The 26,252-nt window shown below is 44.3% G+C and overlaps 1 protein-coding gene and 1 pseudogene across 1 annotated transcript in view; one reads left to right on the top strand and one right to left on the bottom strand.

Moving 5' to 3' along the window:
* The window catches only part of ATP10B (ATPase phospholipid transporting 10B (putative)), a 90,465-nt gene extending 66,773 nt beyond the window's left edge, over window positions 1-23,692 (bottom strand). Inside the window, exons 1-4 of the mRNA XM_011356781.1 lie at window positions 23,418-23,692; window positions 22,226-22,420; window positions 5,344-5,548; window positions 2,956-3,023 (exon numbers count right to left, since the gene is read on the bottom strand). Coding sequence (XP_011355083.1) covers window positions 2,956-3,023; window positions 5,344-5,548; window positions 22,226-22,420; window positions 23,418-23,692 — 743 coding nt within the window. The remainder of the gene's footprint in view (window positions 1-2,955; window positions 3,024-5,343; window positions 5,549-22,225; window positions 22,421-23,417) is intronic.
* LOC111737724 lies at window positions 2,049-2,164 on the top strand (annotated as a pseudogene).
* Window positions 23,693-26,252: the final 2,560 nt, after the last annotated feature.

Genomic DNA, 26,252 nt, shown 5'->3' with positions numbered 1-26,252 from the left:
TGTTAAAGGAAATTTAGAACAGCCTGTTAGGGGCAGGTCCCATTACAGAATACACCAGGAAAGAGGATTTTTTTCCTCTGGTTCTCAGGACAGGCAGCTAGCTACTTTTTGCTTCATCTGAGGTGCACCAACACTGAAGTGGGATGGCGATAAATGACCCCCTTTCCCACCTCAAATCTGTCAGCAAAGTGTTTCTCTGCCCAAATACTTTAAAATCAGCACACACTTTCACTTCAGAAGATCCAGGCTACCATGGCGATTCCCAATTGAGCGAACGGCTTAAAAGCACTACCCATCAGAGGAATGCAAGCTAATGAAGGAGGAGAGCCCTTTAACTTGGGCAGTAAACAGGTAAACACAACTATTACATGAATCTGTGATGCCCAGGCCAGTGCTTTCACACTTTCACGTGCACATAAACCACACTGGGATCTCGTTAAAATGCAGATTCTGGTTCAGTCTGGGGCAGGGTGGGAGACTCCACAGTTCTCTCCAGTGACACTGAAGAGGCTAGTCTGGGCTTCACTTGATGGAGCAAGTTCTTGGGTGCCACCAGGAAATAACCAACACACACGCTTCATTAGAATTCAGGCTTCAGTGATTTGGATAATAGGTGATGATGAAGAGAAAACCACAGGCCCCAAATGGTGTCACTTGTGATAAAGCCCATGCTACTAAAACCACATTTAATATCTGACCTAACTGTTGAGCCTCTTCCAAAATCTAATCTTAATTAACCAGTCTGAAATTTCCCAGCCAACACCAATGAGGTAATCCCTCACATTGGAAACTCTCTATTCTCCCACAGAAAGAAGAGGCATTTGGCATGATAAAAACCCAAAAGATGTCCTGGCTCAAAAGCAATCCTTTTCTTCTGTTACTAGCCCCCTTGCCCCGCCTCTTCCTACAAAAACATTCCATCTCGCACGGCCCCTCAGAGCTCCATTCCAGTTGCTAGATGGGGTGCTGCTGAATTCATAAATCTCTTAATAAAACCAGTTAGATCTTCAAGTTTACTCAGTTGAATTTTGTTCTTTAACACGAGAAATGTGTTTGATCTGAAATACTAATTAGGAGAATTTATTTCTGACTCTTTGGTAAATGCTCCATTTGCCAAAATGAATGGCACATACTCATTCTCAGGTTTACCTATCTTGGAAATCTTTTAAAAAAAAGAGGTTTCAGGTATCAGAATGTCACCAAAGAGAAAACTGTACAATTCTCTAACGACATCCTCTTGCCTGCTAGGCGCAGTAGCATAATTCTAATGTTGGATTCCTTCCCTTTCTGCCCTTTCCCCAGTAATGAAATGTGGGAATAAATATTTCAGGAACAAGTCAATAATTTTGTGAATTCTAAGATGGCCCATCACAATAAAAGTTACAACTGAAAAAAAAAAATTGGCTTGGTGCAAGTTGAATTCTGAGAAAAGGATTTTGAAACTAACTCTCTGGCAACCTTCAGAATGATGTGCCCTGTAACAGAGGGAAGACTTTTGAGAAGCTCTGTCATTGTTACAATTTCATCTGAGTGTAGACAGCAAAGGGAAGAATGAACTGCTAAGCCATGAGGATTGTCAACATCTCTGTCCCTCCTTCCTTGTTGTGATCATGGGTGTCCCACAATCCAGGTTTACATGTGCCCCAAATTGCCATAAGAATGCTAAAAATTACTGTCTCCAAAACTGGCTCTGAGCTTAAATAAGTTTGGAAAGCTGAGCGTTCGAGGATTTAACCAGCCTCCAGACTGCAAGTCTTCTCAGAGACCTTAGCATGATAATGTACATTGGAACACCAAGAGGGGGCCACGGCACATAAGCCTCTCAGTCGGATTTGACCAAGGGCTTTGTTTCTCAAGAACTCTCTCTTGGGATAAGGGTTTGGCAGACTCCACCTTGAGAAATGCTGGTCTGCAAGAGCTGGGACAAAGTTTGTCTTATTGACTTTGAATAAGACTATCTTTCTGTGGTTCCACAGCATAGCGGTTAGCACATCTGCATTACACGCAGAAGGTCCTGGGTTCATGTCCCAGTGGAGCCATGGTCCATGGTCTTCGGCCATGCCACCCTGAACAAGCCCGATGTCTGATCTTGGAAGTTAAGCAGGGTCAGGCCTGGTTAGTACTTGGACGGGAGACCAGATAGGAAGACCAGGTGTCGTAGGCATTAAAAAAAATGTTAAAAAAAAAAAAAAAAAAAGAATATCTTTCATCATTCACGAGATGGTGAAAATGAATGTTGGGTGTATGTGTGGGGTGGGAGTTTCTAGAAATCTCTGTGGTTAGTAAAACCCTTTGGGCGAAGTGAAGGTCTCACAGACAACGGGGATTTAGAGGAAAAACAAGGTAACGAAAGCCATTAATACTTATATTAATTCCCAAAAAACCATATTTGGACGTCTTCAAAATCTTCTCTGAGACAAGTGGTAACATTTGCCTTTTTTTGTACCTCGGAATTTTCGTCTTTTATATGAGAATCGTAACATTTACCTCACAAGGTGCTTGCAAGGACTGAAAGAGACAATGCATGCAAAAGCACTAGCACCTGTAAGAAGCCCATAGATGGTAGTTTTGTTCTCATGGAAGTGCCCAAGGTGGCATCTTCCCTTTGCTGTACAGGTTTTCAAGGAGGTGGTGGTAGGTTCGTATCAAGGTTATTTAAAAAAATATGCATGCTCAGGCCCCTACTCCATAATGAATCATGATTTAGTGGTGGTGATGGAGAAGGAGGCATGCACATTTTAAAAACTACTGGGGACGAATCCCTAAGTTGTCATCTCACCTCTTTTGCATGGTACTGGGGTATGTTCCTTGGAATAAAAGGTTTCTGTTGTTAAATGTTTAGAAATGCTACCTACTGGTAGCTGGCCCCTCTCCTCTTGGGGATTATCAAGTATCTGAGAAGTCCTGCAGTACAAAACATTTGCAAACTTGTAACCTATTACCTTCTGATCTTACCTGACCTTGAAACAGGTGTTTATCTTGCACCTCTCATCAATGTTTTCATTCCACACGTTTGAGAAATACTATAGATAGAGTCAGCCAGAGAGAATTCTATCCACATTCAGGAATCTTTTTGTACTAAAGGCACAAGGGAGAAGCAAGGTAGCAAAGAGCAGCCAAATTCTTCTTCCCCAGGGAGCTGGCTAAGCCTACTTTTATTCCTCCTTATATTTTATTCCTCCTTGCTCCTTATATGTAGAAAGAATATTGAAAATGATAGATGTGTACTCTCAAATAAGCATCTTTGGGTAATCTCAAGATAATAGTCAAAGGGCCGGGAGATGAGCTACTGAAACCTTAGGAGCCGAGACTCTGGATGAACCCGGCTTTGAATCTTGGTTCCGATACTTAGCTGAGTGACGTTGGGCAAGTTACTTAACCTTCTATGCCTCAGTGTCCTTATGTGTATAATGGGGATAATAAGAGCATCCGTATCATTGAGTTTTTGTGAGAATAAATGAGGTAATCATGCAAAGCCCCTTAGTAAGGGCTTAAGAAAAATATTATTACTACTATTATATAGAAATGGAAAAACGCATGAGCAAAGTGAGGTAGGGGGGAATCAAGAATTGAAACAATAGAAACTGTGGAAAAATTCAAGCTCACATAAATCTTCCTTCTTTCGCAAATGAATTTACTTTTTTTTTTTTTGCTAAGTCATTATCCCAGGCACCCCATGAGAATTCTGGGTTAGAGTTTGAGAGATGCTATTAAACTGGCTGGTCGGTAGCACTGGAGTGTAAATGACCCTTCATCTGGCTCTTCACTCGAGTCGAATCCCAAACTATCTGACTAACATGCAAGAAACAGCTTGGGAGCTGTTGCCAAGGACAAAACGAAAAGTGACTGGTTGAAACCCAAAAACACAGAAATAGCTGCCCGAGAGAGAGTAAAGAGGACTCAGAATCGTGATGAGGAGGTGGGGGGCGCTAAAGGGAGATTTGTGAGCAAATACAAGTCTTGCTGCTCCCAGGACTAAAAAAAAAAAAAAGAGAGAGAAACAGCATACAAGAGAAAATCTCAGAATGCTCTGTTACGTGGTAAGTCTGAGGTGGCCGCCTTACACACTCACATACACGTGCGTGGGGGGTGTGCACACACGCATGCATGATGCATATTTCTTATTGTGAGGTGTGGTCAAAGACTTCCGCTCTAAAGGGCAGGCATAAGGCCCAGAAACTGCCTGTCACTGTGAGTCAAGTGGCTTTGTGAACTCACCCGGATCCCGCCCTGCCTTTCTGTGAACACTGGGGTGATTCGGTCAAAGTGGCAAGGACAAGCGAAGGCGAGAAAACTCAGAGACCAGCCCCGGGTGCAGTGACTGGCTCACACAGAGCCTGGAGACCGAGGGGCAGACCGAGCCACCGTAATATCGACACAGTGACGTGACGCGGTCACGGTGGGCTCCGTTTCCAGTGTGGCAACTGCAGCGGAGGCAGCGGCAAAGGACAGCGGGCTGTGTGTCTCCCGTGCACCGAAGCCTGTCTGCCCTTTACTCTCCTATCTCATTTGAATCTCACAGCAAAACTATGGGATGGCTATTAGTCTCACTGTCAGGAGGAGAACAAAGACTCCTGAGGACCGAATCAACATGCGAACAGGGAGAACTGTTTTATGAGAACTATTCGTTGGGTGCTTTGCGAGGCAAAGTGAAGTACGGCGAATGGTCCCCTCTTGAGAAGTGTTAGTTGAGATAACAGAACTCACGAGAATCTTTGTGGAGTGAAGAATGTGACCTTCACTCAATTTCTCCCCAGCCGAAGACTGGCGGAGTGGAGAGAAATAATAGAATTTCATTCTTTCTCACGGGTATAGAGAGGTACCGGACTGGAAGTCAACTCTTCCAGGGGGAATTTAAATTGAAAATTGCAATATCACGCCCACTTTTCGGTCAGTCAACACTCACTGCCCATGAACACCATGCGAGCTGCTGCCAGCTGCTGACTCGACTCTCACCCTGTGCGTGTCTTCCTGCTACGTCATTCACACACGCATTGTTTAGGCTTCAGAACTACCCTATGGAGAGGTACTGCTTTGGCGCCCATTCCCCAGACGAGGGAATGAAGGTGAGAGAGGGTAATGACGTGCCGAAGGTGAGACGGCTCATAAATGGGATGGCTGGGCTCTGAGTCCAGCTCCGTCAGCCTCAGTTTCCTGGTCTGTGATAAGGGCATAACACCCACATCAGAGGGCTGCTGGGAAGATTAAAGGCACCCCAGTGCTTGGGAAAAGGAGGCAGCCACTGCTTTTCCCTCTACACACCCGACTAGGGTCAACTTTCCAGTAGAGCTAGCTTGCTTCTCCCCTTAACCTTACCGTTGAAGACCTCAGGAAGAAACCTACCTGCTGAGAGAAGCCCCTCACCACACGCCTTTGCTTGAGGTTTGTCTCTCCATCCAAGTTGGCGGTCTCCAGGTGGCAGATCCCGCTGGGGTCCGAGGAAAAGAGGAGGAGTATGTCTGCTGGGATGACCTCGTTGCATCGCACTTGGATGAAGTCGCCCACACGTACATCCTTCCAGCACCTCTGCACATAGCTCTGCTCTTTTCTTGGGTGGGAGAAAGACAGGGGTCAGAGTGAGTTCTAAGGTTCTCCAGAAAATTAATGAGTGAACGTGGTAAGGTCCTACCTGCAACCATCTTCCAGTCAGCCTGTCATGAGACTGCTCTGCATCTTACCTGACCCCAAAGGACCACCACCATGATCTGTCTAGAAAGCTAAGCATGATCTATGGAATCCCACCAGTAAAAGATCTGCCCTTATGATTATTTAGAGTTTTGATTGATGGCCGGAGGCTGACTGGGTGCTGTGCTGTCCTCACTTCCTATCAGGAGGAAAAATTGAAAGGAGAAGGTGATTGACCACACAATTATATTAGCATGTGCTCTTAAAGTCTGCCATTTCCAGTTATCACCACAGAAAGCGGGGCCACAAGGGACTGCAGTAGAGAAAAGATGGGGCGAGAGTGGCAGTAGGGGAGGTGAGGATATAGGTCTCTGTCTGGGAAGACCTGGAGAGGGGCTGAAGTAGAAAACTCTGGGCTGACAGAGAATTAAAAAGATGGCACCAGGAACTTTGACAGGATGGAATCCACAGTAATGACAAAATCAGAGGGCTGAAGGAATCTGAGGAAATTATGCACTTTCTCTTCCCATCCAATTTATCAAGCTCAGACAATCACAGTGGCAACAACGTTGGCAAATTTAGCATTATGACCATGCCAAGCACTAGTGTTAATTAATACTTCATGTACTTGTATAATAACCCACAGGAGGAGATATTATTATGAAGAATTGAGGGTGCAGGAAAGATTTTCTGAGGTCTTACGAAACAGAGCTGGGGCCTGAGCCTGGGTCCAACTTGACACCAAATCACACAGTTTCCACTGCTTGGATCTCATCCTCCCTCCTCCATTTTTCCACTGCCAGCAAAAGGACACGCCACCACCCAAGGCAGTGTGTCGCATTTCAAGGAGCTCCTCCTGCTCAGCCAAATATTGAACTAGTTCTGCTCTCCCAGTCAACAGGACCTATTCTACCCTCTACCATTTTCATAATAACTTAAGGCACTCATCGGGTGTTCTATGAAGACTTTTGGACATGCCAAGTCAAATTTAACTTTCCAGGTGCCCTCAATTTTTCTTGTGTGACAGTTTCAAAATCTCTCCTGGAGATGTGTGGGCTCTTCTGTCTCAGGCTGAGTTTAGAAATGTCCCTCTTTAAATGTGAGATGTAGAACCAAACCAATATCCCACATAGGGTCTTTTAACTGAGCCCAGCTGGCAGCAGGGGGCCACTAAGTCCAGCTAGGCCTGGAGAGGTAGCTTTTACTGGTCTTCTCTGCTGATGCTGAGCACCTCTGGGCATGTCATGGCTTCTGTTTCTGCTAGAATCTGGGCTGCCTTGGGTATGACAAACCCACTCTTCCACAGAAAAAGAGGCATGGCTGGAATTTTCCCTTTCTCCTTTGACTTCATAGATTTCCCTGAGGAGGATAAGGGAGTTGATACCTCCCTTCTTTGGGACCCTCTAGAGCAAGGGTCCCCAATTCTCAGGCTGCAGACTGGTACCGGTCCATGGTCTGTTAGGAACCAGGCTGCACAGCAGGAGGTGAGCAGCGGGCGAGTGAGTGAAGTTTCATCTGTATTTGCAGCCGCTCCCCACTGCTAGCATCACCGCCTCGGCTCCACCTCAGATCATCAGGCATTAGATTCTCAGAGGAGAACCGGTCCCTGGTGCCAAAAAGGTTGGGTACTGCTGCTTTAGAGAACCCCAAGCAAGCCCTCCTCAGACGCCATTTTCCTTGTCATAAAAGACGCTTGCAGAGGACTCTCCCAGTCCCCTGAAATGAATATGCTTGCCTTTGGAAGGCCAAGGGGAGGTCAGATTAGAGTCTGTAAAATGATCAAGGCCCTTGGAATTAGAGAGCAGCCTTGCAATTCTAAAGACCCGCTGACTCCTATGGAAGTGCCTGTGGTTCTGGAGTGCTCTGGCTAAATCGAGTCATGGGCAATATCATTCCAATGGCCACTGAGACCACTTTTGAGGACTGGGGGCAATGCGTCTCTAGCCTTTTAGTAATAATTCTTCTTTTCAGGGAGAAGCATGTCACAGATATTTAAGCACTTTTCATTTCGTCAGCTACTTTTATGCTTCCTCTCTTACCAACAGCACTTTTTTTTTCCCCCGTGAAGAACAGTGACGGTCCCCCAAGATTTATTCCTCAGTGTCATTTCAGAAATACATGTTTCTGTTTATTGATGCATTTGGGGTGGATACTCCATCAGGAGTGTCAATGTTACTATCAAATCATTCATGCTCTCTCCCTGATTCAGAGAAAGAGGAGTCTTTTTCTTTAGAGCACCCCTGGGAACACCTGTTAAATGTCTGAGTATAGGCTATTTAAAGGAACTGGAATGGATCATACTTTCTATGGGAAATCTCATAGGGTAAAGGAGTGACTGGCTTTCTCTATTGCTTTTTCTCTCTCCCTTTATGAGAGCATGCTTTTTTTTTTTTTTTTAAAGAATCCTTAAATATTGCAGCAAAATTGCTCCAAGGAACAAGGATTATCACTCGACTTGTCTATCTTCTTTTCCACCTACCCCTTTGACATCTGTGTCCTATCGGATAATGCCTTTGGGGATGGTGGGGTATCAGTTATTGCCATAATCTCAGTATTCCACATGGTATTTGAGACAGGATTTAATGAGAGCATCTTTGACTCTGAGCAATATCCCAACTGCCAACACGTCCACAGCACGCTGGTCAAGGTCTGCAAATGCTAGCTGCACACGCAGGCACATCAAGGGCGAGGCCAAAGCGTCCCCACCTATGAACATCAGACCTCATTCTTCCCTTTTCTCCTAAAGGGCTTCACTGCTTAGGATGGGATGTGGGTAACTAAGGGGACAGAAGATGGAGAGTTACGGAGATGAGCTTATGGTATATACATCTTTATGAACGGTCACTTCCATGAATTGGGCTGGAGTGTTGTCTTGTCAATTCGCATCATGATGACAGGTATCACAAGGTTGACGGAGCCGCTTAAGAAGCTGTAAGTCAGAGCGGTCTTTGTCTTCTACTTTTCCTTGGATCCCACGGAGGTCACTGCTATGCTGGTAACAACCGTCTCTGCCTTTCCTATAGATGTAATTCTCTCTTCTTTAGGATGGCATGTGGTGGTGAGGACACTTCTCAGTCCCTGTTGTAGGCTCACCCTCCCCAGGACAGGGTTGCCCACATCCGGGGGTGCGCTTCCCCAACAGGGCACACATACCTCCAGGCACACGTCCTGTCGTGTGTGTCTGAGGGTGCTGAAGCTATGGGATCAACATGATTTTGGGGTGTTCGTTTAAAAAAAGTATGTTTTAATAATTTAGCTGGCATATAACTTAAATACTTATATTTATATTAACCCAAATATAGTCATGTTATGGAATAAGAATCAAAAGTCATAGGAACTTTAGGAGTAAAAAAGGCGACATCAGGGACATTTCCTTCTTGCGCTGGGCCACGTTGTGCTGGTTTCCTGGCCTGCTGGGTCCACCTTGTCTCCTCAACGGTCATGAACCTGAGTGGAAAAGGCAAAGACCCACAGCCCTAGGGGATCCAGCCCAAGGAGGTGACGAGTGGCCAAATCCAGAATACAGGTGATATGGAAAAGTGGCGTGCTCCCGCAGTGAGTGATGCCTAGACGTGGCCAGAAGCGGGCTGGGCGCAGCCTGAGGACACCGTTCCCTTCTTAATCTAGCCTGTTTGGAACGGCGGCCCCAGGTGGACGTGTCCACATGCTCTTGATCATCTCCTTGCTCAGTGAGTCCACACCTGGGAATGGACTGCTATTTTAGTTTCATGGAATGTTCACTGCTGTTCAAAAATATGACAAATCAGTGTGGTTTGGGACAAAGACGCCATCTGTCAGCTTCCGCCTCCCGGAGAAATTAAGTGGTGCCATGTTAGACAGCTGAGAGGAGATAGGGCTTATTAAGAGGTAAATAAAGAGTAAGAGAGGGTTGTAACCGACCAGAGGCCGTGAGGAAGCAGGTAAAAGCCAGGGGGTGGTAGGGGGGGCGGAGAGAATGCTTAAGGCTTCATTTCTCAAGTATGTGGGTTTCATAAGGAGGGTTTCAAGGAACTGGAGTAGAGGCGGTCCCTCTACCAGGACATCCTGCTCAAAGCAGGATGATGCGCTTACCTGGGCTGTCCTTCAGGAAGCCTGAAGGTCAGGCCCAGAATGGTCGTGTTACCCAGGGGTGGAAGGGGAAAGCCAGGGAGAATGAGTGCTGTGCAGGGGTTAAAAGTGGGTTTGAGTCCTGGCTTCACTGCTTACTCCCTGCGTGAAACTTGAACAAGTTACTTAACCTCTCAGTACCTATATTTTCAGTGGATGGTAATATGTGCTTTTGCCTCAGAAGGACTGGTGACATGATACAAAGGACTGAGCTCAGGGCTTTGCACTTAGCGCTCAATAAAGATAAGATGATTTTATGATGAAGATTATGATGAGGACTGTTAGTGTTATGGTGAGAGCCAAGCACTATTATTCCAGCTCCGGTATGGCATTCTTTGTGCTATGGGAAACTGTGATTATGACTGTGATTACTTTTCATGGCTTAGGTCCAGGTACACAATGTGCAAACACACAAAAAATCTCTAAAAATCCAAAGCTTTTATCCAAGCCCAGAAAGGAGGAACCCAAACTTAGTAGACTTAGGGCTCTGGACGCTGACTACTGGGACAAACTCCCCTTAAAATTAGGGCTGCCCAGCAAATTCTTTTGTGGATGTTGACAAACTGACTCTAAAGTTTATATGAAGAGGCAAAAGAGTCAGAATAGTCAACACCATTAAGGAGAAGAACAAAGTCGAAGGAAAACACCACGGACTTTAAGACTTACTATTAAGCTGCAGTAATCAAAACGGTGTGATGTTGGCCAAAGAAGAGACAAATAGATCAATGGGACAGAACAGAGAGCTCATAAATAGACCTGCGTAAATACTGTTAAGTGATCTTTGACCAAAGAGATAAGGTGCTGAAACAACTGGACGTCCGCATGCAAAACATGAATCTAGATACAGACTCTACACCCGTCTCAAAAATCCATTCTAAATGGATTGCAGACCCAAATGTAAAATGCGAACTATAAAATTCCTAGACGATATAATAGGAAAAGATCCTAGATGACCTTGGGTATGGCGGAAACTTTTAAGATACAACACAAAGGAACTATCAAATAAAAGAAACGCTTGATAAGCAGAATATAATTAAAATTAAAAACTTCTACTCTGCAACAGACAATGTCAAGAGAATGAGAAGCCATAGACCTGGAGAAAATATGTGACTTGTAGAAGGCACATCTGATCAAGAACTGTTATCTAAAATATACAAAGAACTGTTAAAACTTAACAATAAGAAAACAAAGAACCCAATCAAAAAACAGGCAAAAGATCTGAACAGATACCTCACCAAAGAAGATATATAGATGATAATAAGCATATGAAAAGATGTTCTACATTGTATGTCGTCAGAGAACTACAAATTAAAATAATGAGATATTACTATATACTTATTAGAATGGCCAAAACCCAGAACACTGATATCACCAAATGCTGGTGTGGATGCGGAGCAACAGGAACTCTCACTCGTTGCTGGTGGGAATTCAAAACGGACAGCAACTTTGGAAGACAGTTTGACGGTTTCTTACAAAACTAAACATGCTCTTCCCGCATGATCCAGCAATTGTGGCCCTTGGCATTTCTCAAAGGAGTTGAAAACTTCTGTCCACACAAAAACCTGCACATAGATGTTTATAGGAGCTTTATTTATAAATGCCAAAACTTGGGAGCAACTGAGATGTCCATCAGTAGGAGAATGGATAAATAAACTATAGTACATCCAGACAATGGAATATTGTTGTTCAGCACTAAAAAGAAATGAGCTATCAAGCCATGAAAACACACGGAGGAACCTTGAAAACATATCACCAAGGAAAAGAAGCCAATGTGAAAATGCTACGTACTGTACGATTCCGACTAGTGGACATTCTGGAAAAGGCAAAACTATGGATACAATTAAAAGGTCAGTGGTTGCTAGGGGGTAGGGGGTGGGGAGAGGGATTTGAAAAAAGGGAACACAGGATTTTTAGGGCAGTAAACCTACGCTGTATGATACTATAATGGTAGATCCATGTCATTATATATTTGTCTAAACTCACAGAATGTACACCACCAAGAATGAGTTGTAATGCAAACTATGGACGTGAATGATTACGATGTATCAACACAGGTTCATCCATTGGACAAACATACAGTGGAGGATGCTGATAATGCTATTCATGTGTGGGGGTTGGGGGTACATAGGAAATCTCTGTGCCTTCCCTTCAACTTTATTGTGAACCTAAAATTGCTCTAAAAAATTAAAGCCTTAATAAAAAAAAAAAGTCAGGGCTAGAGAAGATCTGATAGACCTCCAACTCAACCCCCCATTATTCAGATGAGGAAACTGAGGGTAGGAGTGACCTGGACGAGGTGGACGGCATCAAAGCCTGGGCTGGGAATCGTTCTTTCCATGGCTCCCAGGAGGAGAACCAGGGCCCTGTGACTGGTTCAAGAACACCTGTAATGCCCAATTGTTCTGGCAGAGGTGTGTTGAGGTAGAGGCAGTAATGCAGAGTGGTTAAAATCTTTGGAGGCAGGCGAGCCTGATTTAAAACCTGAAACTACCTTTTACATGCAGTGTGACCTTGAACTCACGACTTAACTGTCTGACCCTCAGTTTATTCATCTACCACATGGGACAAATAAAATCCATTCTACAGGTGATAGTGAGAGTTAAGTACAATAATATATGTAAGTGTCTAACGACCATTTACTTTTACTATTATTATCACTGGAGTTAATATTAGCTTGGAGTAAACAGGTCACAGCTAAGGAGACAGTAGATCACAGACTGTGTGGTCGTCTGTTTTCATGAGCTGATCTGACTGAGGTCTGGGGCTTTGGGCTGGAGGAGGAGGCTGGCAAGAGGAGGTGGAAATTGGAAAGGTAGAAAGGGTCGTGTGACCTCAGTCTCTGACCTGGTTCCAGCAAATAGAACAGAGAAGCTAAAGGGTTACAGTGAAGACGGTCTGGGCTTGGGGCAGAGCCCCGGTCTGGGCTTGGGGCAGAGCCCCGCTGCGCTGAGTGCACCCGTGGCTGCTGCCTCCCTTTTATTTGTTCCCTGCACCTGCCTGTCAGCTACAGACCCGCAATGAGGGGACTTCAGACTCAGAGGACTGAGGAAAGTATCAGCAGGGAACAGCTGAGCCCTGAGAAATGGTAGGAGACTTGGACCCCTGGCTTGGCTGGAAATATTTGGGGGTGGGGTGCAAGTGATATTCCCAATACCTGATGATACCCGAGTGTGCCTGGGGAGGCTCGAGGATTAGGGTGAGAGGACTGATGTCCCAAATCAACAGTTTGGGGCTGAGTGTCACTGTCCTTGGGGCGTTTGTATTTATGTGACCTCATTATCACCCAGAGGCTGGTAAGGCCTGACACATTTAGGTCACATTTGTACACTGCGAAGTCCTTCTTTATACTGGGAGGACACTGAAGCCCGACCTCTGAGCGCAGCCCGCCCCCTGACCTCTTTGTTCACGTGGCCGTCACACACAGGGAAAGCAGAACTAAGTACAGATGACATCACGCAATGACGGCCATGAAAACACCACAGTAGAGGACAGGGCATTCACAGGTGCAATCCGGCAAAGTCACAGCCACAGATCATGGAGCAGCAGCCTGGGGGCATTCACGGCATGAGATGTCCCCCCAGCCCTGACCCCCAGTGCCCTTCCTCCGGCTGCTGCAGATCCAAGTCCTACCCCTCTCTTTTCACTCTGGGCACTGAGTGTCAGTGGGGCACCTCTTGTCGCCCCACTTCCTTACCTATTATGGTCCTGTTTCCTTACTGTTTCATGTGTCCTCTGTTTTCAACTATGTAATAAGCTTGCTGTGAGCTGGGACGACCCTGGGTTTTCTATTTCTGTACCTACATGGGGGACTGTTCAGTAAATATTCAGTATCGATTCCTTGTAGATTTGAACATGAAGCAGTAGAAAGAAAGCTTTTCTAGCCTTTAGCCACTTGAACATCCCATCTGTCTCTTCTTGTTATGGACTCACCAGTGGAGACTTCCAATAATGATATTACAATATGTTATACTATGCTACAATATAAATAAAATATATACCTGTGATAAGATTTCATATATTGAGTACCTATAATGAAGTCAGCACTTAACCTACATTACCATCTAGTTATCTAATAATGAAAACGTTTAGTATTGCCATTCTCGCTATTCACAGATGAGAAAGCTTAGACCCAGAAAAGTGTATGAGGTCACGTGGTGTGTCCACCAGGACAAAAGAGTGACAGCTGAGGAAGCCTCGCGGCTCAGTGTGGTCTCTTGGTTCTTTTCGGGAGTGAGGTACAAAGCAGGGGAGGAGTCAGAAGCAGTTGCATGGAGGAGGCCAGCCTGAGGACAGGAGCCTTGCCTTTCAGAAGTGTGAGCTTCTTAATAGCCACACAGAGGCTGTAAATCCTCATCCTCTGAAACTCAGAGCATGCCTGCTGACATGAATGCAGGGCTTTGGTGACACTCGATTTCTTGTTTTATGACTCGTCCGCCCATTGAGTTTTGGGGAAGACCTAAAACGTTTTATCCTGAAATGACAAGCGGAATTGGCCCCGACAGTTTACGGCCTTCTGTGAGCACAAGGAGAGGCAGGGGAGGAGTGTGGGTACTTGCAAAATGGATGCTTGAGAGAGGAGCCTGGTTTTCTGGTGCCAAAGACCTGCGGGATGGATGCGACGGTCTGTTGGTCTGTAACTCCAGCCGGTGGTGCTTTTCACAGTCACGCTTTGAATGACACTAGATGTTTCTCTGTTGTCCGCATTTTTCAGATTCTTCCCCAGGGACATTTTGCTATGCTATTACAGACTGCGGTCCAGTTCTATGGTAAAGAGTTTGTCTTCCCTCACACGGTTCCAAATTCCGGCCAGCAGTTTTTCTTACTCCCCTTGGGTCAAGCTCATGGTGACCCCTGACACTGAGGTCATAGACTCACCTTAGCAATATTTTAACTAACATTTCCCGAGTGCTACTGAATGCCAGATCCTGTGCTAAGCTTTACATGCATTATCTCATTTAATACCTGCAGCGACACCGGGATGCGGTTTTAGGGTGAAAATGGACTGATAACGATATGTTACGATGACTCTGGCAAAGCCTAAATTCTGCCCTGTCCGTCCACTCACCTCCTTTGAGTTTCTCAGAGATCTGTTATTTGGAGCAAATAATAGTAGCATGGGGACCAAAGAGCTGCTTTATTAATAGCTGCATAAGTATGACATTCTAATGCATACTTGATGTTAGAAGTTGGGTTGAAAAAAGTGGAGTAGCCTCTGGGTGAGATGAAGCCACCTACATCCCTTGCCTGAATCTAAATCTTGGTATGGGTGTGCTCGGATGTGCTGCAGGAAGGGCTGGGGGCTGGGGAAGAAGAGATCCAGGCTCGAGAGAGATTTTTTGAAGTCAGATTTTAAATTCTGCTCATAGAATGCATGAGAAACGAGAGAGCAGAGCAAAGGTTTTTGCTTTTAAAACATTATAACTCTGTCAACTGGTAAATATCGTTCAGTGAATGTCCTTGAGTTTTACTAGTAAAATAGGCAATTCCTCCCTTGTATGTATGAGGAACGCAGCAGGGAAAGAGGAAGGCTCAGGATGGGCCTAGCGGTGCCTGATGATTTAAAAAAATCACTTAGTGCTACTTATGGTGCAGACACTGAGTTAAACAGTTTATAAGGATTATCTCATTCAATCCACAGGACCCCAGGAAATAGGTAATAATACCGTCCCCATTTTACAGATGTTGAAATGGAGGCTCAAGTGATCAAGTAATTATACGTGTACACGCAGTGAGTAAATGGCAGTTCTGAGACAACCCCGGGTTTGATGCCTAAGTCCTTGGTGTCAAGCATCCAGTAAGACGTCCCATTTTAAGCGTCACCGTTGAGACTGCTTTACTCACTGTCCTTTCACATCGCCTCGTACAGCTTGTTTCTATAGCTGCATTACTTTCGAGCCCTCTTGCGTGTCATCTGCATATCTTTTCAGAAAATATACCCAAAAGACATTATCATCACTACTTAAAGATGAGACTATTGGGGCCCCGACTGCTTACGCAGCTTCATTTAGGTCATGTAGTTAGTGACAGACCCCAGATCAAGACCTCTCGTTCTCAGGCTCTCCAACGGGGGCACTGGCACAAAAGGCAACAGACACACAGATAAAAACAGGTTGCAGGTCGGGCATCTTTCTTCTCCAGCAGAGCTCGCCCCTGCTGGGAGCCGGGCCCTCCGTGCGGCGCCGTCAGAGGACGCGCCGCTCTCCTCAGCATCGGCAATTATTTTTTATGTTGCAGCAGCCACCTGATTTACAGAAAAGAGATTCTCCATGTCTTGGTAAAAAAAAAATCAGAATTTAAAAACTTCTAATCTGAGTTGTTCTCCTCCTCAGTTCGACATTTCTTGATCCTGGTCGTTTTGATGCCAGCGTAAACCACACATAACGACCTTTAGTTGACACATGAACAGGCTATGAGCTGAAAGGTAGTCCCTCTGCCTGGCTAAATGCTGTTCATCCTTCATTTCCTCCTGAAATGTCACGGCTTCAGGGAAGGCTTCTCTTGGCCTTGATGTTTCTCACATGCAGATGAGTCACCACAGCCCCTGAGTGACTGTGGCCCTTTGTGCATAGGCTACCAGTGCACATGGGGGACTGTAGCTGTTTAAGTTCCTCCTGACCCCAGGGCAACTGCGACCTGTGACCCCTTGAGGGCACACAGGGCCCATGGTGGTGCGCATATCCTGGGTCCTGAGTTAATTAATGTTTGCTAAACAGATGGATAAGGGCCCGGCTGCTGAAACACTGGCAGGCTTTTGCTACATTATAATATACGAAATTCGAAAACTTGCCTGATTCTCCTGCCTCCTTATTGCACGTTTTCCGAATACAAATAAAAATTTACTAAGCTGGATGAAAAAAAAACCTCTTGCTGGGTATGGTTTCTAGACTCATTAAACGGAGCCCTGGGAGAAACGAAGCTAATAGAATTCTGAAGCTAATCTCTCCTTGAAGTCATTCCATAAATCTGATTAATGGGTCACCTTTACACCACAAGCACAGTTGCTATATTAAAAGAAAACGCTCTAACAGGATTGTAATTCTGTTAACAAGGCTTCTGCTGTTTGCAGAAAGATTCCCTCACCGTATAAACAAGTCTAGGCTGGATGATGCATGGGATTAGGGTGAGCAAAATTCTTAGGGCCCTAGTATTCAATTGCGCAAACAATGAAAACGACAACAAAAAGGGATATCTATTTCTCAAATGTGTGACTCTGAGACAAAATGGATAGAGCTAGTGTTTGAGATATAAGCTTTTATGTTGCTTCTCGGAAAACAAAACTGCCCTCTTTGATCTTGTATTCCTTTCCTGACATCCTGTCATGTACCACTGATATTTGGCAAAAGGACTTGAACGTCCATCAGTTATGATAATAACTAACACTCACCTAGCATATCCTAGCTTCCTATTCTGGGGTCTTGCATAGAATCAATCCACTTCAGAGTTGGGAGAACTTTAGCAATATACAGCACAGGATGTCCCAAAGTGTGTATGTTCACGTTCATATATGGAAAGCAATCTACAAAGAGTCTAGGCTCAAAAATACTTTAGAGTGATAATGTTGAGATAACAGGGAGGTGGCCTCTCTAATATCTGTTCCTCCTCCTCTCAGAAACTATCAAACTATGTAATTTTTTTAAAAAATTTCATTTGGTTTTACATTTTCTTTGGGTAGCTAATATGCTTTCATGGACGCTGACTTCAAGCTAGACTCAGTGGCTCAGGTATAACCTAATTAGCATAATCCCATCTCCTACTCACAGGGATGGGCATGTGACCCACTGTAGTCACCAAGGTGTGAGGAGGGCCTGGGGAGAAAGCTTCCTTGACCTTCCAAGAATGCTTCCAGAGTGCCTTTCTTTCTCCCTTTGTGAGTTATCATATGTAGATACGAAGGCTGGAGCTGCTGCAGCTACCTTATTGCCATGAGGGAAGTCTGCCTGAGGATACAGATGACACGGAGGGGTACTGAGTGCCAGATCTCGAATACAGATTGAACTGTGTGTGCCTGTTCACCTGCCCACCTGGGGATGTTTGTAGTGACTTACACTGACAAGTCTCTTTGTTGTTTAAACTTGTTTTAGGTGAGCTTTCTGCTTGCAGCAGAAAGCATTTCAACTGACACGACTGGGTTAAACAAAGTTGGTTAGGGTACTTACCGAGGGCCCGCCCAGAAACTTTATTTGACCATTGTTGTACTATTTCCCAAACTTATTTGGCTATGGGTTCTGTTCTTTCATAGTGCATCTCACAGGACAAGATCTAGTCTGACTCCCAAGTTTTACGAAAGTATAAACTGAGATCCAGGGATTTAAATAACTTTTCTAAGCTATTACAGTTGACCCTTCAACAACATGGGTTTAAACTGCATGGGTCCACTTACAGGTGGTTTTTTGCACAGTCAAAACCGTGTTGTTCGAGAATCACCTGTATTAGTAGTCAGTCACAGATCTGGGTCTAAGCATACGGGCTTCCTGACTCCTAGGCCTGCATTCTCACTTTAAGGTCACAGGCCCCCTCTGCCCAAAGAGGTTAAGAGGTTCCTTTATTGAAGATAAATCTCAAAAGAATAATCTATTTTTATTTTTATTTTTTTGCAGAGACTCCACATTCTTGGATATTATGAAGCAAAGGTTGCAAATTAAGGGGCTCACAGGTGACACAAGAACTTTAGGTCAGATAAAATAGGTCTGAAGTACCTGAAAAATTATATCAGATACCAACACTTAAAAATCAGATTATTTCAGATAAAAATATTAATTTCTAGTTCTCTTAACAAAACTCAGACGGTCTAGCACCGCTAGGCCTATATTTCCACATGGTAACCAGCTAGAGCTGAGAGGCCAGCTCTGCCTCCTGAGATGAATGCATGGGTCCCCCTCTTTGCCACAGTCCCCACCACTCTCTGTTGCATCCTATCACTGATGCTAAGTGTCACAAAAAATATCAGTACACAAAAAATACTGCTTTCCTCTTTGTATCCAGTCTATTTCATTCAATTACCTTCCTGGCCCTATATATCAATTATTTTGCTATACTGGAAAAAGTAATAAATATTAAAAAATATTTTAAAGGTTCAGCAGGTTTGGAACAACACTGAGTTATTCAATGATGCATGGGTTTCTTTACTGCGTATCGCTGCTTAGTCCTTCCTGGGCCATGGGTTAGGAGGGCAGCATACATTCTTTTGGCCATGATGTCTTTTTTTCAGAGACCACCTCATTGTCTCTATTATTCCACTAAATACGCTTTGGGAAATACTGCCATGAAAATTCCTTCAGTCCCTCCCTGCCTGTGAGCCTGCGGATGATGTCTTTTTTTGCGAGGCTTGCTATTACCTCGGCTCTCTGCTCTTCCCTGGAGGTTATTCTGAGAACAGAGCAGCAGTAGCCAGGTCTCCATCAGGCCAGCACCCAGCACAGGCCAGTCTGTGGGCTGATCGACACTGCTAGCCCCAAGAACAGGCCCGGTATTGTGGGATGCTTAGAGAGGCGGATTTCTGGCAGAGCGGGGAGAACAGGACCAGGCTAATTGAGATCCACATGCATTCTTCCCCAAGCAACCAGTTCACTATCTACTCTGAAAACAAACAAACAAACAAACAAAAACAACAACCCAAAAAACAAAGGAGAAAGGTGGAAAACAAAAAGTGATGGGGTAGATGAGTGACAGGAGAAAAGCAATCCTTTCTTAAAAACAATCTCTTCAAAAAAAAGGCATGAGACCCCCCAACAGTATTTTTCCCTTTTATTGTAATTTCCTTACTCAAAGGTGACTAAATCTCAACTCCGGGTCGTAGCAACGACATTCCAGACAATGTGGTCTAGCTCAGAAGAAGCCAACAACAACACCGCAAACAAAATCCTTGAGGTGAGATGTTTTAGACGCACAGCGGAGGCACCGCATGCACAGAGGCCGGAGGCTCCTCTGATGCCGAGGGAGGGCATGGGGTTTCTCTTAGGGGTGCCCTGGAGACAAATGAGTCTCCTCAGAAGCCTCCCCTGGCTACAACGTTCCAAGCAGAGTCTGGCTCATAAACCCGCCTCAGAAGGCGGCAGCCATGAATGGCTGCCGTGTCACCCTGACGCAAGCCCCTTCCATTCTGAGAATGACCGGAGCAACCGCAGAGATTCTGCCAAACCGAGGTTGAGACAGTCAGAGGGGAAGCATCACAGGGATGGTACTCCTTGGGAGAGATGGATATTTTCCTTATTTGCCAAGAAATCGAACCCTCATGTGCTAGTGATTTGATCGTCTAAGTTTTCTACCAGCTGGACCAGAAAGCACTGAGTCACAGTAGTCCCTCTGTAAGCCCAGGCTGCGCGACATGTCACAGTTGAGACACACGCTAACTCTATTTTCTTCCCTTACTGACAGAGAGTATGTCCTTTTCCTAACAACCCAGTATCGTGACTCGTTCCACAGAACCCTTGCAAAAACAATGACATGTAAAAAATAACATTAAATAATGAGGCAAGACAGGTAGTGTGCAGTTTTTGCTGTGGTTGGGACAACATCAGAGAGGAAGCTTAAGGACAGGCTTGATGATGGAGCTAATATGAGTTTTATATTCTAAAAATAAAGCAATCTGAGCTTGCATATTGAACACTTACTCTATGTCAGGCACTTTCCGAGGATTATCTTGTGCAATTCTCATGCCCACCCAGGTAGTGTTCCAATTTTATTAATGACAAAATGAGGCTCAGGGAGATTAGGTCAGCTGCCTAAGTTCCATGTAGTTCATGAGTCATGGAGACATTGTTCAACCCAGGCAGTGTGTCTCCACGCCTGCTGCTCCCCTGACAGACGGAGATGCCTCTGCCCCTTGGGGGTCTCCAAACACGCTCCCCTGTGCTTATGGCCATACTGGACTAAGAAAGGATGAGAATTTACACACAGTTCTTAAATGTTGAACACATTTGAAACAGGTCAGAAAATGCCACATAAAGAAGACCCCTTCATTTTAATAAACCACTGACTCAAGCCTCTATTTTCTTATTCTTTTGTTTTCTGTTTTCTGGTTTTAGACCATAATCCTTACCGTGGAGAACTGAACAGCATCGCTGAGATAAGATAATGTCATCTCCCTACCCCATCCCTTCTATAAACAGCAGCTGCAGTGGCAGCAGCAACAGGAGGGCCAGAGCTGGGCCCACGAGCCCACCCGACGTGCTCTGCTTTACCTGCTGTACACCAGGCATTCTCCATTGTTGATCACTTTATCAGATTGGTGCCTCCGGAGGTCTTCCCAAGCATCCTTGATGGCAGTGACTCCCAGGATGATACAGATTGGTATCATGTTCACCTCAGGCTGGAAAGCATTGACCACGGGGATAAAATTCAGAACCGCGATGACCACAAAATAGATATTGGCAAACCGGTGTAGCTGCTCGAAGGTGTTCTTGGGTAGGAAGGACAGCACGGTGTACCTGCTGGTCTTAATTTGATTCCCACAGTAATGTCTGTTGGGGTTTTCCTTGTGGGACCGTCCCTCGAAGGGCAGGTTGGAGACCACCACGCGTTTCTTGTCCTCCTTCCTTTTCCGCCTTCTCTCCCCTTCCTTTCTCATCGCTGCTCAATCCTGTCTCTTTAATTCTCATAGCATGGACAATGAGTTCCCCGTAGAAGAGGTTTTTCCCCGATCAGTCTCATTGTTCAGCTGTCGGGGAGTCATGCCCTGACATATTTTACTTGCCTTCTCTGCTGAAAATTTCTCTCTTCTTTTAAAAGGAAAAAAAAAAAAAAAAAAAAAGAGCCAGTGTACAAACACCAGGGGAGAAATATGACAGAGAAGAGCTTGCAAAGAACAGGTGTGCACCCTCCAGGCCACTTTCTTCTACTTGTTGAGACTCCACCTGTTGGAATGTAGACGTCATCCACAGGTGTCTTTCTTTTCCACGTCAGGCAGCCAAGAACAGGTGTGCCAACTCTGGGTCCTAAAACCTACCTTGTTAAGTTCTAAAAGCAAGGACTTTTAGCCAAGAGCCTCAGAGGCTTTAAAAATGGTATCCATTTTGTTTGGGAGACACTGCCTGTCACCCTCCAAAAGAGCTGCTTGTAAACTTGGTCTCCTGCAATGCTCCCGTCAACGCTAAACTTTAATTCTTGAGACTTCCACCCTATTATTAATAATGTAGCATCCTTGAGTGTTTACTCAAGTTAAATGAAGGTTTCTAAGTCTCAGCACTATTGACATTTTGGGCTAGACAATAATTCTTTGTTGTGGGGGTGCTGTCCTGTATATTGTAAGATGTTTAGCATCATTCTCGGCCTTTATCAACTAGATGCCAGTAGCACCCTCCTTCCCAAGATGGCAACCAAAAATGGCTTCAGACATTGTCACATGTCCCCTGCAGGGCAAAATGACCCTGGCTGAGAATCACTGAATTAAGTGATTATAAGAAAATGTAACATGAGAAGACAGACTAATCTTTTGAAAGTCCTGATAAGTTTGTATAACCTATTCGTGAGAGAGAAAACAAAAGAATGATCTAACCTTTCATATATCCGGATGTTGGAGCAGTTTCTCTCTCTGTCGAAGCGGTGTCTCTTGAAGTCCTCCATGCCGTCCTTGACCATGATGATGAACAGCACAATGGCCAATGGTAGCATGGTGATTTCTCTGTGGAAAACTTCCATGGCAGGTATCCAGTTCAGAATCACCAGGAACAGGAAATAGAGGTTAGCCCATCTGGAAGGGGCAAGCAAGGTGTGACTGAACATCATGGAGAAGAAAACTATACTCTCTACACTATTTCTTTGCTGCTGCTGGCCCTTACCGATTAGAATGACATTCTCTTTCACTGTCACCTCAAACACTATGGTAAGGGCTTTGAAACCAAATCTAGTTAGGTTCAAACTCAGTCCCTACTATTTACTAGTTGTGTGACCTTACTAAGCTTGGTTTGTCCTGCGTAGAATGGGGATAGTACTATCTACTTTAAAGGGCTCTCATAAGTATTACATGGATCATATTTATTATGTATGCAGTAGAGGGTTCTGGAACATAGTAGTTGCTCAATAAATGACAGCTTATAATAATGACAAAATTTAGGATAATATCGAAGTGCATAGTTTGCTTTACAATTAAAAGATTATTTGTCATATATGATCTCAAAAGAGCGGCTTACATTTTGAAATTTTTTGAGTGCATGTTGCTCCCTCTTTCCATAGTACTTTTGCACATGAAGGTCTGTCCGTGGGAACGTTCTCCTGGCTCTCTTCCCTGACTTCTCTTTGCCTCTTTCCACCTGGTTAATGCATTCTCTTCTTTCATATTATTTTTCAGTTATCACTTCCTCCTGGAGTCTTCCCCTACCTTCTTAATTAGGCCAGGTTTCCCTCCTACTCTAACGGCACCAGGTAGTTCTCTTTGGAAATATCTATGTGAGTCATAATTTTACATCAATTTATATAATTCATACAATTAATGTCTGTCTCTTTCACTAGACAATAAAGTCAGGACTATATCTCTTTTTTCCTCAGGTATCTCTAGCACCCAACACGTGGCCTAACACAAAGTAGAGTCTGATATTGAATGAAAGAATGAATAAATAAATGACAAGTCTTTTCGAAGTATGTGCCTTTGGATATTAAAGGAAAGGTGGCCCGGAGGGCAGCATCTCTGAGTTGTCTGGGTGGCAGTTACTTGGTTAAAGTGGGTATTGTTTGGCCAAGTGCTTGTGTACCTGTGAAACTGCTCCAAGAGATTCTGGGGCAGGAAGGTGAAGAGGGTATATTTGGTCGTGCGGATCCTATTGCTGGAGTATCTCCTGGAGACCTTGGCCCAGTCTTCATGGAACAGGACGTTGTTGGGGAATACGACCCGCTGCTGCGTCAGGTTGTAGCTCTGTCCCCCCTTCTCTGGGGACAGCAGTGGTGTGGCTTCTGACGGAGACTGGAGGAGGCCATCTCTGAGTCGCCACTGCCACCGGTGCCAAGAGGAGTCCACTGAGAGGGCCATTTCTGGCAGCAAGCTAAGGTCTGAAAACAGACACATGAAGTCCTATGGTCAGAAGGAACATGTGGTATAGCAGTTCATCCATTTGTCCACTCACCTATACAAGGTAGGTTCTGGGATGCAGAGTCAAAAACAGGTTCGATCCCTATCATCCATATGTTCTAGGGTGGGAGACTTTCAGCAAATAATTATATAAGTAATATACAACCAAGACTGCGGTAAGTGCCGAGAAAGCATCTGGGGGAAGTAGAAAGTGCTGATCATTTGGCTGGGGCCATCAGTAAAAGTGCGGCCTGGTGAGCTCTGACCCCAGAGGTCAGAATTCTAGCTCTGGTTCGCCGCTATTGCTGAACGGCCCCTTCACCTTGCTGGTCTTCAGTTTCCTCCCTGTAATGTGAGGAAAACTATTCTTTTTCTACTTTTCCTACAAACATTTTGTGAGGCATAAACTGAACAGTACATAAAAGTGTGCTGAGACATGTCTTAAAGGGAAAAGTGTTTTTCTTTAGATTTTCTCTAGCTTTAAAATTTTCTAATGCTGACGATCTTAGAGAGACCCTCGTTTGTGGCCAGAACCTCAGTTGAGAGTGATAGGTAGAACAGAAGAGAAAGTTCCTTTCCTAGGACGTTTGGGCCTGAGGTGACTGGGCTGTGCTCAGTGTGGCTTCATGAACACCAGCTGGCTTTTTCTGGTCAGGCCGACAGGGGTCAGGGTGGGAGAGAGCTCTTCCTTCCTCTCCACTCCATTTCATGGTTTCTGATATCGAGTCGAGCAGACAGTCTCCCTAGATGGTGGATGGATGCTGCTTTATCTAGGGTATTTCAGATTCTGAGCTCTTCACTTGGAAGTTATAAGCAAGTCCTCAAGGTTTCTTTTAACCGAATCTTGCTTAAAGACCCAGGAGGATATTATTCAAAGATCTCCTTTGTAAAGTCAGACGTAGGATATAATGGTGCTTCTCATCTAGTAGGCCTCACAGGATGATTTTCTTTTGAATAAATGAATGAGTGAATGTCGGATATTATTAATCTTACAATGAGCTATCCCACCTGTCATTGTAAATATGATTCACTTAAGGAGAAAGAAGTCCCATTTCTAGTTTAAATGGTAATATTTTTACCTTCCTGATGCCCATATGATCTGACCCTTATCATAATTCTCCTCATGACTTTAATCAATCCAAATGATTTTCAGTCCACAGACCCGAGGGCTGCAAGAAGCTCTTCAGTCTTAAGTGAACCCTTGTAACAAGCATTAAAAAAAAAAATAATAAATGCAATTACTGATGCCCATCATGATGTGACCAAAAGCAATATCATGATATTTGACAAGCCATAAATAATATTGTATATCTTCTTTCTCATTATAAAAAATGGATTTTTTTTTATTGTGAAAGAAAAGGAAATAAAAAGATAATTCATGAATAGAGTTGAAAATGCAAATGAGAAGTATTGCCTGGGCTAATGCCACACATATGAGTCTTCTCAGAATTTTAGGTGATAAGATCTTTATAAAGGAAGAGATTGGACTGATATGGGCAACTCAGGTATTTTAGGTGGGGTAGTTTAAATGGTCCATTTATCATAATCATATTCTTTATCAACAACATAAAAGCAGCTTTCTTAAAAATAAAGCAGACGTAAAATAGATGCCAGATAAGTGGATGAGTGTTTGATGAAGAACTGGACTTTTCCGTGGTTTCAAATACCTTCCCCCTCAAATTATTAATTACCATGCTTAAAAAAAGAATCACTTTGTAGTGAAGAAACCTGGCAGACACTACCTTACCCAAGAGATCAAAGCAAACACCACACCTGGAATAATCTGACCTCTTGTTCCTCCTGATGTGGTGTGCTGAGAAGGACATGATTTCACTCCTGTGGAAGTTACAAGGACACACTGAAAAACCCCAAATTGGGGGCTATTCTACAACATAACTGGCTTATGTTTTTCGACTGTTAAAAGTCAAAGAAAGGCAGAGGACTTTTTCCAATTAAAGGAGACTAAAAAGATGACAAATAAAGGTAATGTGTGATCCTGGATTGGATTCTGAACTAGGGGGACATAAAATAAGTATAAAGGACATTATTGGACAATGGGCAAGATTTGAATATAAATTGCAGATTAGCTAATAGTGTTTTAATAATGTTAAATTTCCAGATTTTAATAATTATATGGTGGCTATATAAAAAAATGTTTTTAGGAAATTCATCCTAAAGTAGGCATGGATAAAGAAGCAAGACCTCTCAGTGTTTATAAAATAATGTATATATTTGTCTGTGTGTATGTATATATGTATACACATACGTACATAAAGGTGGCCGAGTCGGGAAGACTTCCTGGAAAAAGGAATACTTATTTAAACCAGGTACCTGAAGAAATGTGTAAGAGTTAGATAGGTAGGGAGGTTGTGGAAAGTTGTTCCAGGTAGAAGAACTGGTTCTAGGAACAGAAAGTTCACAGGAGGCTCCTAAAGGGTATGCGGAGGTGGGGAACAAAGAACGGTGAAAGCTGAGGCTGGAGAGACAGACAAGGGCCAGACGGCCTGGGAAGGCCGTTTGC

Source organism: Pteropus vampyrus, unplaced genomic scaffold (assembly GCF_000151845.1).
Source record: "Pteropus vampyrus isolate Shadow unplaced genomic scaffold, Pvam_2.0 Scaffold30, whole genome shotgun sequence".
Taxonomy (NCBI): domain Eukaryota; kingdom Metazoa; phylum Chordata; class Mammalia; order Chiroptera; family Pteropodidae; genus Pteropus; species Pteropus vampyrus.
Note: the sequence above shows the minus strand (reverse complement) of the source record. Positions and strands in the feature narration are given on the sequence as shown.